The following is a 15,673-nucleotide window of genomic DNA, read 5'->3' as shown; positions in this document are numbered from 1 at the left end:
AAGATTACACGGGCACTTTAACCCTCCAGTTTTGGGATGCTAGATGCCTGCTTGGAGAATATCCTGTATGCAAAGTACTGGTTCAAGGAACACCCTAGCTGGAAGCATAGCTGTCTCAGATGGAACGAATATCTTTTTGATGCTGAATCCTTTCCACCATATTAACTGGACCCACGCCTTAACCCTTTGATCCAATTCCCATCAAATAATTTAAAAAATATATTAAATCCCATTATTAAACTGCATCATGTCCTTGATTCATGTCCTGTCTATGCCATCCATGTGTTTCTTCTGTCAGACAATCTGATCTTCAATCTGTTCCACTACAAATTATTAATTTATTTTTAAAAAGCATTTTATTCTAAAGAAAGCATTTTACAGAAATGAGGAAAATATTAACTCATCTCTTGTGAATTGAAGTTTTACCTCCCAGAGAGCTTATTCTTAGAGCCATAACAAGACAGCTGGACCCCTTCAACGATAACATATATGCACATACTAGACAAAATTTATGTTTGTATTATATTAAATTATTAAAGAGTTTGGCAAAAATAAGTATGTATTAGTGGGCATGTTTGAACAAATGGTACCCATTATTTTTTAACAACTTCCATACAATTTCTTCTTAGATTGTTTTACATGTAAATATCCATACTACATATTCTGAATCGTTTTGGTCTTCTGCTATGATGTTTTCTGGAATAAAAGGAGAGAGCTGAAGTATATGGGATTGTGTTGCCCTCTAGTGTTAGCAAGAAGAACCGCTAGAGGAAAAGAAGAAATCAAAAGATACAGGGTCGCTATGAGTCAAAACAAAAAAAAATTTTTTTTTTTTTTTTTTTATGAGTCGGAATCGACTCTACAGCAGTGGGTTTGGTGGTGGTTTAAGAAGTCATAATGTATGCCTGATTGTTAATCAAATATTTATCACGTATTTTGACAACTTGTGGTATATGATGGTTTTCTCAGCTACTTCTCTATCCAGCAAAAATACCAACCTCGACCTTGGATGGAAACCCTGGTGGCATAGTGGTTAAGTGCTACAGCTGCTAACCAAAAGGTCGGCAGTTTGAATCCACCAGGCACTCCTTGGAAACTCTGTGGGGCGGTTCTATTCTGTCCTGTAGGGTTGCTATGCGTCAGAATTGACTCGACACCCGTGGGAACGGGTCAACCTTAGATCTTGAGGTTGGCCATAATATTGGGGTAGGAAAGGCCACATGTCCACTGTGCCAAAATTGTTGTGGGTGTATTTTTACCCAGATGGCCCAAGTTGCTAAACGATACTTGTATCCTTCATCATCTGCACTATGGAAAGCAACAGCTTTGGCAGGAGATACTTTTTCTTTTGTATCATCGTTGATTTAACTAAGCCCTGCTGGTGCAGTGGTTGACCACTGAGCTGCTAACAAAGGCAAGTGGTTCAAATTCACCAGGGGCTCCATGAGAGAAAGATGTGGCAGTCTGCTTCAGCCTTGGAAACCCAATGCGGCAGTTCTACTCTGTCCTACAGGGTCACTATGAGTCGGAATCCTCTCGACAGCAACGGGTTTGGTTTGGTTCGGTTTTGGTATTCACTTGTTTTTGTGTCTTGCCAGATCTTCTTAAAACCTACTCATTTTCTAATTATTTCCCTGACTAATCAGAAAGGACAAATTTACTTATATGTGGTTATTTGATCATTATATTTATATATGTATGCTATATTTGTACATGCGACACATCCATGATATTCTAGGAAACCTGCTAAAATAAATTATCAAGCAGACGTACGGCAGTAAAACCTATGTTTATTTTTAACTTAAATCTGTTTATGTTCAAAGTCCCATGTATCTCCTTAAAACCATCCGTTATTATTTACTCAGTTTATTGATACTTTTTTCTGCAGTGAGCAGTGTTCTTTCCCTTAGGGGCAAGGTTCTGTTACTAGTTAATGCATTTCGTGGTATTATGTCCTCATGATTACAAGCATACCCAGACTAAAAAATACGGTGATTGAATTAATTGGGATCTTCTTGCTGACACACAAATGGCTGGATGCTTGCCGTGCCTTATTAGATAAACCACCAGTCTCTCCTTGGTTTTGTAATTTGCCCTCAATGATCTACAAAATAATCTGGCTGGATTAGACAGCAGTGTTTTTCTTGTACTTAAATACCAATCCAAGCTGGAAACATGACATCTTAAGGCAAAATTACCCAGTCCTTCTTTGTCTCAACCGAGTGCAAAGTGTTATTCGGCTATTTTATTATGAGATACTACTGTGATTTTATAAAAAGATAATATTGCACCTTCTTTTTTTTTTTTTAGGTATCTGGATGGGAACCAATTCACACTGATTCCCAAGGAACTCTCTAACTACAAACATTTAACACTTATGTGAGTAAGGCGTTAAATTACATTTTTCAGACTTTGACTTCGTACTCTATTTTATGAAGTGGGGATGGCAAAGGGCGTGAAACTTAGCAGACCTTTCAGATAATATAAATCATTTACAGTTAGGTGCTGCCCTTTCTGCTCATTGGGGTCCTGGATCACTAGCTACATGTTCATTGAATACCTGTCGGGTGGCAGAGTGTCTTAGGCAAAGGCCTGCTTCTGTTCAAAGAAGTATAAATATGATAAAGTCTAAATAGTCAGAAAATTTAGAGAAATACAGTAAAATTGGATACTTTTACTAACAATATAGACTATGACAAGTCAATGGGAAAATTATAGGAAAAAAAGGTCTTTATACTTTATTCTTGACTTTAAGTAAAAGATGCTAGATGATAATAACTTTACTGAAAATATAAATTTAATTTGTTAGATTTGAGACTCTTATATAAAGCATTAAGTAAACCATGAGCTTTCAGTATTCAGTATTAAAAGTTATTTGAGAAAATCCATATCTCTGTGTGCAGTATTTAAGTAAAATAGACAAAAATGCCAACATTCAGAATATGAATTGCAAAATACTGGCTTTTGTTTTTTTCAGTTTTGTTTGGTGACCTCCTAAAATAACGTTCCTTTTTTTCCCCGCTAACGTAAATGGTTTTAACCATCTTGAAGTTATAAATTGGTTTTTTGGTTTGTTGACCTGGTTATATAAACAGTATTTAAAAATAGTTTCAGTCTTGTTACATTCAGTGTCACACTTGAAGATTAGCCCTGTTGGCAAATTGATAAAACTTTTCCGAATGCAAAAAAAATGGACCGTAATAGTAGATGTCGAGGCAGAAAAGTTATCTTTTGTTTAAGTCTTTCTGGCTCTGGAATAAATATGACTGACTTAATAGGCGGATTGCGAGTGTTTCTAGAATAAGCAGGTTTATCCCTAGTTGGAGGGAGTCCCCGGGTGGTGCAGATGGTTACCTGCTCAGCTCCCAGCTGAGAGGTTGGCGGTTTGCACCGATTCAGAGGTGCCTCTGAAGACGATCTGCTTCCTAAAAGCTACAGCCATGAAAACCCTATAGAGCAGTTCTACTCTGCACACGTGGGGTCCCTATGAGTTGAAATCAACAGGAGAGCAACTAATGACATCAACCACATTCCTAATTGGAGTCCTTGGGTGGCACAAACGGTTAAGAAAGAGCACAGCCATTGAAAAAACCTTATGGAGGGCACTTCCACTCTGACACACATGGGTTCGCCATGAATTGGAATCAACTCGACGACAGCTGGTTTTTTGGAGTTTTTTCTTTGTTTTTAATGCCTAATTAGTGAATTCTAGAAACCTAAGTAGCAGAAAACATTCCATTTTCAAATGTAGACTTTAGGCAGATTGAAGTTAGTAAAACGTCTGTTTATCCTTTTCAAGTTTCCTTTAAAGTACAGGAAAACCAAGAATCTTGTAGAAAAGTATATGTTGCGTGTGCTGTCTAGTTGATTCCAATTCATAGCAACCCTATAGGAGAGGGTAGAACTGCCCCATAGGGTTTCCAAGTGGCGGCCGGTGCATTTGAACTGCTGACCTTTTGGTTAGCAGCCTGAGCTCTTAACCACTTTGCCACCTTGGCTCCATAGAAAGTATATAAATAAAAAAAAAACCCACTACCATCCAGTCGATTTTGACTCATAGCGACCCTATAGGACAGAGTAGAACCGCACCATAGAGTTTCAAAGGAGCGCCTGGTGGATTTGAACTGCCGACCTCTTAGTTTTAGCAGTCATAGCACTTAACCACTACTCCACCAGCAATGTTTAAATGGCAGGGTGATTGAATTAAGAAGAAGAGAATATCCCCAAGATGCCTGGTTCTGTGTCTAGTCATTTATTTGATAGCAGCAAGAACTGATGTATTTTGTTCTGTTAAATAAACGGTTAAATTGCTGCAGTTTCTGAAGGAGTCACTTGAGCAAAATTGGGTCATTTGTAGGACAACATGTGATTACTGCACACTGGTTAGAAATGAAAAATGAGAATTTGTGGGTCCAAAAATGTTTTTACCAGTGACTCATTGTACAACTGTAGGCAAGTAACTTCTGCTGATTTAAGCAATTGCTGTTGAATCAGTTCCGACACGTGGGGACCCTGGGTGTGTCAGAGCAGAACTGTGTTCCATGGGGTTTTCAGGGGCTGGTTTTTCAAAAGTAGACTGTTAGGCCTTTCTTCTGAGGTGCCCCTGAGTGGTCTTGAACCTCCATCCTTGTGGTTAGCAGCTGAGTGAGTTTATCATTTGCACCACCCAGGGTTCCTCTGCTTATGTAGATAATTTTTTTTTTTTTTAATTTAAGTATACTACTTCTCGAGTTAAGAAGATGTGTTATAAAGCTCCTTATAAGGTTCCTATACAATCGTCATAATTTTATGGTTGCATTTTACTGATACTTTGAAATTTCACAGAAGAATGGACAAATTTTAGCTTGTCTGAATTTTGCACTTATTCACAAATTTTGCATTTGCTTCAGAGAAAAATTAGTGAATTAAAAATATATAAATATAAATTACGACCCATAGTAAAACTGAACCTATGAAGGGCCATTTCACCTTGGTGAAGTTCCGCATCTGTCTCGTTTACTTGTAATTCATTAAACAAATATTTACTGAGGATCTGCTAAGTGCCAGTGACTCTGCCGAAGGCCAAAGTACCGATGTTTCATTCTTGAAATGTGTCTGTTGTGAGTAGGCTCCACCTGTCTTCACTCTGGGACCAGGCTCATGGATCAGGCACTCCTCGGGACATCTCAGTTGGTGAAAGAGGGAGGAGAGGGTTATGGGAAATGTGAGTTTGACCTTAAAGCTTTTGCTCTGAAGTGGGACTGCCACTGTTTCTTACACCTCAAGGTCCCTGGGTGGTGCAAATGGTTTGTGCTGGACGGCTGACCTGAAGGTTGGCAGTTCAGATCCACCCAGTGGCACCACAGAGGTAAAGCCTGAAGATGTACTTCGGGAAAAATTACAGCCAAGAAAACCCTATGGAGCAGCTCTCCTCTGTAACGCATGGAGTTGCCATGAGTCAGAATGGACTCCACGGCAGTGTTTTTTTTGTTTGTCTGTTTTATGTGTGTGTGTGTGTTGTGTGTTATGGTCATTTCTGATATCAGAAGATTGGGGAGTGAATAATTATAAATAAAAATATGATCTACCACGGTGGTAGTCCAGTGTTTTGTTATTTTCAGATAATTGCTTTTTGTTAATACTGCTACTGCTATGAACAAAGAGAGCGTTCTCTTTCTAAGAATCACTAATAGTCATTCATTTCTGTAGTAATATTAGACTCAATTTTTTTTTCTTTTTCTTTTTAGAGACTTAAGTAACAACCGAATAAGCACGCTTTCTAATCAGAGCTTCAGCAACATGACCCAGCTCCTCACCTTGTGAGTGTGAAAACGTGCTACTGAGTATTCATTCATTCACTGGACAAAATGCTTTTTTTCAAGACATTGGATCTTCCTGGTTAACCAGACAGAGCCTCTGCCCTTGTGGAACATAAATTCTGTTGAGAGAAACAGCCTAATAAAACCTTAGTAAACAAACAAATACATACAAATATTACAAAATATGTTGAGTTCTTTAAAACAAAAAAGTAAAATATTAAGTTACGTGTGTGGTGGGGTTAGGGGAAATCCAAAGTCACCTACCAGACATGATGGTTGAAGCATCAGAGGTGTGCAGGAACTCACAGAGGGAAGTATTCTCAGCCGTAGCTAGAAAACAAATAAATATATTGCATTATCAAGACACCACAAAGATAAGAAATATATATTATGTATCGATATTCTTCATTTATAGGATGCAAAAATAACTCTTGTCTTAACTGCATTGTGTTAAAAAATGGCATTTGTTGATTTTTGGATGCCTGAGAAAATCTAATTGGTTTATGTCTGGTTTCAGGATTCTCAGCTACAACCGTCTCAGATGTATTCCTCCCCGAACTTTCGATGGGCTGAAATCTCTTCGGTTACTGTAAGCATCTTTCAATAAAATGGCACTTTTTCCAGGGGATCTAAACGTTGTATTTTTCATAATTGAACTGCATTATTAATTCATGGGTATTTGAGGATATGTGTATTAGAGATTCACTGTAGATTTGGAAATAGGAAAATCGTGTTTTACTGTATCATTGCCCAAGAAACGTGGATTTGGAGAACTGAACTTTCTCTTTTATAGGTCATATTGCTGTAGTCATTTATTAGACAGTATATAACATTAAGTTATGGGTTTTTCGTAGTTCCAACTTATTTTGAAGGAGCTACAGAAAAAATTTAAGTTCTTTTTGTTGTAAAAGATTGCTTTTTAAGTACATGAAAGGGCCCCTTCAAATCTGAAATCCTTAATCTCCCACCCCTCCCCTGAGCAAACCAGGTAACAGTTTGACATGTTCTCATCCTTTTTTATATGCATTTGTCTTTATGTATTGACATAAGTATGCACACGGCCAAATAACTTTCAAAACCATCATTTATTGTTCCATTTCTGGCCGTCTTTATTTAACAGTGTGCTTTGGAATCTGACCATCCCATTAATAGAGATATTCCTCAATCTTTTCATTGTGTAGAGTACTCTATAGGATGAAGGAATCATAATTTATTTAATCATTTTCATCTCCACTATCATTGGTTAAATTCTAATTTTTTCATTATTCTATATGGTGCTTTAATGAGCACCTTTTACAGTCTTCTTGGTGCACACAGGCGAGCATTTTAGCCATGATTTCAGGTGGGAAGGTATTGTCAAGTATCTTAGACGGTTACCCAAAGTAACTATCAAGTTGTCGACCAAACGAGATTTTCCTACCAACTATCTAATGTTGTTGTGATTGGGTGCCATCAAGCCAATTCCAACTCATTGCGACCTCATGTGACAGAGTAGAACTGTCCCATAGGGTTTTCTAGGCTATAATCTTTATGGACAAGAAGCCCTGGTGGCACAGTGGGCAAAGTGATTGGCTGCTAACTGAAAGGCCACCAGTTTGAAACCACCGGTGACTCCAAGGGAGAAATGCGTGGCAATCTGCTCCCATAGAGATTTACAGCCTTGGAAACCCTATGGGGTCGCTATGAATCAGAATCAACTCCACAGCAGTAGGTTTGGTTTCATCTTTATGGGAGCAGATCACCAGGTCTTTCTCTTGCAGAGCTGCTGGGGGGGTTCAAACCGCCAGCCTTTCAGTTAGCAGCCAAGTGCTTAACCATGGTGCCACCAGGGCTCCTAACTGTTAAATAGAGCACCTTTTCCCAAACACTCTTGCAAAGGTGAAATATTATTAATCCCTTCGTTTTTGTCCATATGATGGAAAATTATTTTCCATCCCTGTTGTAATCTGATTTTCAATTACTAGAGCATTTGAGTATATTTTGTTTATTAAGCATCTGTGCTTCTTTTTCTATGAGTTGTCTGATCATATCATTTTCTCATTTTTCTATTGGGTACTTTGTCTTTTCCTTATTAAAATATTGGAGGTCTTTTTATAAAGGCATGAATCCTTTACATATTATACCAAAAACCCATTGCCGTCGAGTCGATTCCCACTCATAGGACAGAGTAGAACTGCCCCATAGGGTTTCCAAGGAGTGCCTGGTGGATTCGAACTGCCGACCTCTTGGTTAGCAGGTGTAACTCTTAACCACTGTACCACCAGGGTTTCCTTTACATGTTATATATGTTGCAAAATACTTCCTATTTGGTGCCTTATCTGAAATCTTTATCATGTGAATCTATTCTATGTTGTCAACATTTGTCAGTTTTTTCCTTTATGATGTCTGGGTTTTATGCTGCGCTTTTCAAAGTCTTCCATCCCACTCTTTTTTTTTAAGCACTTCTATATTTTCTTTTAATACTTATTTATTTTCATTTTTAAATTTAGTTCTTTAATCTGGAATGTATTTATGTGTACGCTGTGAAATCAAAACTAACTTGTTGGTTTCCTAAATAGATATCCAGCTGTACCAAGACTATTTATTGACTACACTATCTTTTCCACACTGATTTAAAATACTGTAAACTGAAGTCTCATACATGCATGGGAATTTTCCTACACACTCTGAAGAACAGGAAATTTAATTTTTATTTTTCTTGCTTTTAGTTCTTTACATGGAAATGACATTTCGGCTGTGCCTGAAGGTGCTTTCAATGATCTTTCTGCGCTGTCACACCTGTGAGTACCTAGTTCATAAATCCGGGCTTGGAGGTCAGACTGTCCCTATAAAGTGAGTTTAGAAGAACCAGCCCTCTGCCACTCCTTTTATTGTAACATCGTAACATGCAGTTGTTTTCTTCTTTAAAAAAAATGTGAAGATTCCAACCTAGAATATGGTGCCCTACAAAATAGAGCTTTAACTTACCTTTCTGGTCCTTTCCCTCCATTAGTTGAGTTTTCTTTGCTTGGCTAAGTGTCTCTTTTTACAAACGTGGCTCCCTAACTTTCCTAGCTCTGATTCTGGAATAACAGCTCCCCTTGAATTCTACCTGCTCAAACCCTACTCCTCCAAGAGTCATCCCAAGTATCACCTCCTTTATAATGTCTATCCTGATATGCTCAAACTGATCATCTACTGTGAGCCAGGTACCATGCAAAACTAAATTAGACATAGTTCTTAACTCTGCATTGAATGTCTTCTAGTCTGGGAGGACAAAACAACCAAACCCTCATATTGGGTAAAATGCTTTTCCTTTCTGATCTCTCGTATACCCTCTGGTGTACCTTCATATTTCCTGGGAGTACAGTAAAACTCTGCTATCCATGATAAATGGAGTCCAAAAAAAATTCAACTGTGTCAAAGTGATATTCCATTATTACAAGTTGTAATGTTCAGATTGTGACAAACCAAGTGGGATTCCATTATTACAAGATGTAATGTTTAGACCATGGCAAACCCAGAAGGAAATTCTAGGAGCAGCCCTGGAATCTAGAACCTTCTTGGGCCAGGCTAAGTTTGGTGCCTCCTGGTGGCAGGCTTTTTTTTTTTTGTCTTCCATATCCCCTTCTGGTTTCTCCTGCCCCTCCATGTTCCACCAAATGCCAAGAAGATTAGAAATTTAGAAAATTGAGAAAGGGATATGGGCAGAGAATGGGAGTCAATAGTCAATCATCAATCATGCTACTTCTGAATTTGCCTTATGTTGTTTTTTTTGGGTACCATCGAGTTGATTCCAACTCCTAGTGAGCCCATGTGACAGAGTAGAACTGCACCATAGGTTTTATTTGGCTGTAATCTTTATGGAAGCAAATCGCCAGATCTTTCTCCTGCAGGGAGGCTGAGTGGGTTCAAACCGCAAACCTTTCCATTCGCAGCCAAGCTAGGACTCTTATCAACACCAGTTTTTGTACATCTGTCTACCAGACTGTTTGGTGCCCATTATTCATATCACTTCCACTAAACTATGAAGGCCCTATAGGCAAGACCTCTGCTTTTTCATCTTTGAGCCCCAACACCCACCTCCAAGTAGACATCAGTCCCTTCCTTTTTAAACCCCATGGCTATCATTTTCAAGGAAAAAAATGTGAATGAGTCTCCTCTCTTAGGGGTGAGGGACCTTAGTACCTGCCTGGCAGAGAAGGCAGGATAAAGAAGGAAGTGACTGTTCTGCTCATATTAGGCTGACAGATCAGAAAAAGCCGCATAACTTGCCTTGCTTCAGCTGAGCAGGGCTGTGCCTGTGTAACACCCCTCCTCCACGAGGAGAACCATCTGAACGTTCTTTGTCATGCACCTGCTTCTGTCAGGTGTTCTATTCTGCTGCCTATTTCATTTACACATTTGTCTTTTACTCCATAGATCTTAAAGAGTTCTGCCCCCATTCAATCCTTGGCATAGTGTGGACTCAGCAACTGTCAGTTCAGATGAGATCAAATGACTCAAAAACATTATTTTGCTCATTTTTAATTTAGAGGAAGGGCTTGAATCTGACGGACATATGAACATAACACTCAGAGTGCATTCCGATTTGGTGTTGGAGGTGATCATTACAACTGCTGCAGTGTAAAGTACTGTGGTTTTACAGATACATTTGGGGGGTTGCCTAATAAAAGAAAAATATTAATTTTTTCTTAGCCCGTAGACTTAGAAGCTATTAAGGAGAAATTCTGAATCAAAACTCGTTTTTAAAATGCTGCTGTACGCAGCTCCTACTTGCACCGTAGCTTGGCAAGTTTACTGGCCTGTTGGTGGACTTCCCTGACCTTAGTTTCTTAATCTGTAAAGCCACTGATAATAGTATTGGCCTCACAGATTTGCTATTAAGATAAAATGAGATAACCTGTGTAAGTGGTTTAGCCCTGCTTCTGAATATGGTAATGGCGCAATAAACATGAGCCATTATCTCAGTGACTTTTGCTATGGCTACTACCGCTTTAAAAAAAAAAAAAAAAATTTTTTTTTTTTTTTTTTTTTTTTACTACTGCTTTAGTTCTAAAACCAAAGGCTTTGCAAAGGGATACCCAGTGCCGTCAAGTCTATTCTGACTTTAAGGTCCACGTAAGCTGTGATGCGCTAACTTTAAATTTTAAGTATCTTTATAATTGTATGTCACTCTCCCTTTGCACTTAAAACCAGTAAAACCTGTTGCTATTGAATCTATCCTGACTCGTAGCACTTACTGGCCTTCCTTACCAGAAACACCCTTTTCCAGCCAGTTAACTGAACCCTATTTTAAGCTATGTAGTTTCCCATTGTTAGACCACCAACTTCCCCACTTCAGAGAACTTAGTCACTCTGTTCACAGTCATCTTGTAAATACTTCTGCTGTAACATTTCTAATGAAAATTATTTATGTACATAAACCCGTTGTCTTAGAGTCAATTCCAACTCACAGCGACCCTACAGGACGGGGTAGAACTGCCCCATAGGGTTTCCAAGGACCAGCTGGTAGATTCAAACTTCTGACCTTTTGGTTAGTAGTCGAGCTCTACACCACTGAGCCACCGGGGCTCCATTTGTATATATGGACCTATCTTAATCTCTTCTGCAGACTATTGTGTTCTTTGGAGTTAAAAAAAGTGTCTTATTTATATCGGGTCCCCAAAACCTAGCTTAGTGATTGTGTTCTCAGTAAATAATTGTTTAATGAAGGAGGTATTAATCTGCACTTAGGGTCTGCATACAAACCAATGTAAACCTCTCGCTGCAAATGTAAAGAGACATTGTAAAGCCCAGGCAAGTGTTGGCAGTGGTGACAACTCACTAAATGCCAAATGAACAAATGAATGTAATTCAGGAAAATGGGGAACACCCAGTGTTCAATTTTCTTCTTTATCGTTAGCCTCAATAAATGTATGCGAATTTTCTACTGAGCATCACTTTGAGTTACGTTCCCTTAGGAAATAACAATACTCTGTATGTGTGTGTATGTGTTTGTGGTGGTGTTTTGTTTTTTTTTTTTTTTTCAGAGCAATTGGAGCCAACCCTCTTTACTGTGATTGTAACATGCAGTGGTTATCAGACTGGGTAAAGTCGGAATATAAAGAACCAGGAATTGCTCGCTGTGCTGGCCCAGGAGAAATGGCCGATAAACTATTGCTCACAACTCCCTCCAAAAAATTTACATGCCAAGGTATGGTTTTTACTTCTGTTTTTTGTTTGTTTTAAATCACTGTGTTAGTTTAAAAAAGAAAAAGCAGTTTGCCCTAGAGTTCAGAGGTATAGCTGAAAAGCTCAATAAAATGACTCCACTTGTGCTTGGAATTACCACAGGTGCCCAAGTAAAGACATAGGCTTCTCAAATGAATCTCCAAAAGTGCCCATTGGAAGTGATTAGGTTTTCTACAAAATGTGAGAAGAAATCCAGAGTACCCGGTTTCTGGAAATCCCTTTTGTAGTCTCTAACAATGACATTATTTTGCTTTTGCTTTGTCTGAATGTGTGGCCTACTCCTAGGGCTGCCGGAGCCCTGTGGCTTCCTGATACCAGGTAAGGAGGAATGGGCCCTCCCAAGTGTCCAGGCCAAACCTTCCGACTCGCCTCACGTGCTGCAGACTTGGTGTTGATGTCCCTGTTTCTTGCTTGCCTCTGCCCCTTTCTCTCCCTTCCTTTTACGTATTTGTGAATTCTAAATAGTACTTTAATAACCATTATTATCTCTTGGAGCCCTGGTGGCACAGTGGTTAAGAGCTTGGCTGCTAATCAAAAGACAGTTTGAATCCACCAGCCACTCCTTGGAAACCCTATGGGGCAGTTCTCCTCAGTTCTATAGATTCGCTGTGAGCCAGAATTGACCTGACAGCAAAGGGTTTTTTTTGTTGTTGTTGTTGTTTTGGTATTGTCTCTTATCACAAGAGCAGAAGTGTTCATTATAGCAAATTTAGAAAAAAGGAAAACGTTAAGAACAGGGAAAAGATACTCCTGCAAGAAAAAATAAAATTAACCACTAATCATAATACCCGAGATAATCATTATTAAACTTGTTTTGTGTATCTTTTCACATCTCATGTGCAAATGTATGGATTTAAAATCCTTACTAAAAATTGAATCAGAATGTTACCCTTTTTCTTAATTTGTGGATATTTCAAGAGAACCACTCATAATTATTAATGAGATAGATGAGAGAGATTATGGACAAGTCTTCATGTATAATCAGCAAATGTTTATCCAACACATTTTATGTGTACAACTAAATCCTAAGTATTGTGGAACATAGAGAAGCTTTTGATTTGGACTTCCCTCCCAAGACTTGCAAGCTAGCTGAAAAGGTCAGCTTTCAATAGTTGAAAATTTAAGTAGGAAAAACATATTTAAGTAGATAATACTGCACAGTGGGAGCCCAGCCTGTTTGGAGCTGAATCTCTGCTTCAATTTTTTAACAGTTAGGTTATCTCATCTGTGAGCAGAGATGATGACAGTACCTACCTCAGAGGCTTTTGTTCAGATGGGATGAGTTTATGTACCCAAAGCCCTTAGAACACTGCCTCACACAGAAGCTAACGGTCAATGTCGTGTAGGATTTTATCTTAGAAATTAGTAGAGAGATGCTCAGGTTTGACATGCATAAACTCTTTCAGTTTATTGCAAAGTAGTCATGGCTAAGGCATGCAAGACCTCACAGCATTCATTTAGAACCAGAGAATCAGAATTAACAATTACAATGTCAATTCAATGGTTAGAGTCCAAATCTTTAGACATCAGACATTAACCTTTAAGAAGTGATCTCAGGAAGAATGCTTAGCCATGGTTCGAACTCTGCAGAGCTCCCTCATTGCTAGCTGAGGGCAGAGTCTCAGCTGCAGCCTCTGGCAGGGTCTCCTCTTTGAAGAATATCACAGTCAGGAGGGTGATATTCTGTTCTCTGCCTTTTCTCAGTGAGCAGGAATTCAGGGTTTATATGTAAAATGCTCACCTTGACTTCACATGATAAAGCCCAGTACGATGTCAAAGGCTATCATTAGCCCATTAGTGAATGTCCCATCTTCTCTTCAAGCTTAGAGATTATGGAGGTTTTTTAAATTTATGTCTCAAGGCTAGTTTACAGAGATTAACTATGTTATGTTTTCTTTTGTCACAATATGCTGGATCAAAGTGAACTTAAAGGTTGTTGTTCATTCTCCACATATTTCACGTGCTTTTATGTCTTAATTCAGAAATTTTCTAAATACTTTTCTAGTGATTTACAGGTTTCCAATAACTTATAGTTAATGTTTGCAAGCCTTACAAAGGTAGATACATTTCTAAGTTTATACTATGAGTACTTATATATGAATTTTGAAAGCACAATAGTGACGTACACCTATGTGATTAGAGATCACTATAGAAATATACGGAACAGTTAGCTTTTAATTTGATTATTATATCATTTTAAAACACTAATGAAAATATGATGTGATGTGCTACATGATTTGAGAAAAGAAGGGATTTGCAAAAACTCCCACAGACATTTTTAAACCGAGATCTAGGTTTTTGTTTGCTTGCTTTTTTTCATAGGCGTAAATGGTTGCAAAGGATGTAATTTTCAGAGCATTAGAAGTATTCCCATTTTTAAACAGCACCCTTCATTTATTCTTTTAAATGCATTTGGTGGAATCTGAATACCACAGCTGGGTTTAAATGAGACAAAAACAATATCCTTCTTGATGTTTTACATTGTTCTTGTCCCCCAAACTCCTATGCTTCTTGAATCCCTATTTCCAGTCCCCACAGAATGTCATCGTTCTCTGCAACAACAAACCCTTTGCCATCAGTCGATTCTGACTCATAGCGACCCTATAGGACAGAGTAGAAGTGCCCCATAGGGTTTCCAAAGAGCGCCTGGTGGATTTGAACTGTCGACCCTTTTGGTTAGCAGACATAGCTCTTAACCACTACACCAGGGTTGAGCAAGTGTATAATTTGTGTGTTTACATTCCCTGCCATAAAAAGACTGTTTTTTTTTTCTAATTCTGAATCAAATTATTGCTATTAATACTAGTGCTTTATTGATCAGAATGGCATAATTGTTTATCAAAATTTTAACACTTTATTAAAAAGTGAAAGGAAAATATTATTGGAAATGAGTCTTCTAATGAGATAAAGGGAGTTATAATGAGATAGAAGGGAATTTTGGTGGGTTGATAACAAGATCCTTTGCAAACAACCAGTATTTCAAATTGTTCTTTTGTGACCCCAGCCATGTCCTTGGGGCAGTAGCCATCGTACATTTTTGATGGGATGAGAGGTACATCATTCTTGTAAAGCCAGGGAGAGACGATTGTCGAAGGGGAAGTAGGAAAAGAGACACTAGCTTAAAACCTTACCCTTAGGCATTTTATTGAGCAGATTGATTTTAGGAAGATTACACGGGAAAACCGAGAAACTGCAGGCTGATTCTGTTATACCTATTTGTGCCCAGGGATATTAGTACTCGAGTTTGAAGAATGTTGGTGATTATCAGTATTTCTTAAAGTTTATAGTTTAAGAGCTATTTCTTTGATAAAAAAGATTTGATGGTACCCTGGCGTGGCTCAGTGGTTAAGAACTCAGCTGCAAACCCAAAGGTCGGCAGTTCTAATGCCCTAACCACTCCTTGGAAACCCTTCAGGGCAGTTCTGCTCTGTTCTATAGGGTCACTATGAGTCAGAATTGGCTCAACAGTAAGGTTGTATGTTTATTTTAATTTGAGAAAAGATGCATACTTACATTTCACTCTTAGAGTCATAGTTTACATTGTTATTAAACATTCTCAAAAGTGCAGTACATATATACATACAAACATGCAGTCACACCAACCAAAAACCAAGCCAGTTGCCACTGAGTCTGTTCAGACTTATGGTGGAAGCCAATCGCCT

The 15,673-nt window shown here is 38.4% G+C and overlaps 1 protein-coding gene across 2 annotated transcripts in view; it reads left to right on the top strand.

Annotated features, from left to right (window-relative positions):
* Positions 1 to 15,673, top strand: part of SLIT2 (slit guidance ligand 2) — a 418,221-nt gene that overhangs the window by 331,707 nt on the left and 70,841 nt on the right. For both annotated transcript variants that reach the window (XM_003411373.4, XM_064286010.1), the window contains 5 exons: positions 2,311 to 2,379; positions 5,727 to 5,798; positions 6,316 to 6,387; positions 8,507 to 8,578; positions 11,810 to 11,973. In XM_003411373.4, coding sequence (XP_003411421.1) covers positions 2,311 to 2,379; positions 5,727 to 5,798; positions 6,316 to 6,387; positions 8,507 to 8,578; positions 11,810 to 11,973 — 449 coding nt within the window. The remainder of the gene's footprint in view (positions 1 to 2,310; positions 2,380 to 5,726; positions 5,799 to 6,315; positions 6,388 to 8,506; positions 8,579 to 11,809; positions 11,974 to 15,673) is intronic.

Source organism: Loxodonta africana, chromosome 5 (assembly GCF_030014295.1).
Source record: "Loxodonta africana isolate mLoxAfr1 chromosome 5, mLoxAfr1.hap2, whole genome shotgun sequence".
Taxonomy (NCBI): domain Eukaryota; kingdom Metazoa; phylum Chordata; class Mammalia; order Proboscidea; family Elephantidae; genus Loxodonta; species Loxodonta africana.
The sequence above is the reverse complement of the archived record's forward strand: the minus strand, read 5'-3'. Positions and strand labels throughout refer to the sequence as shown.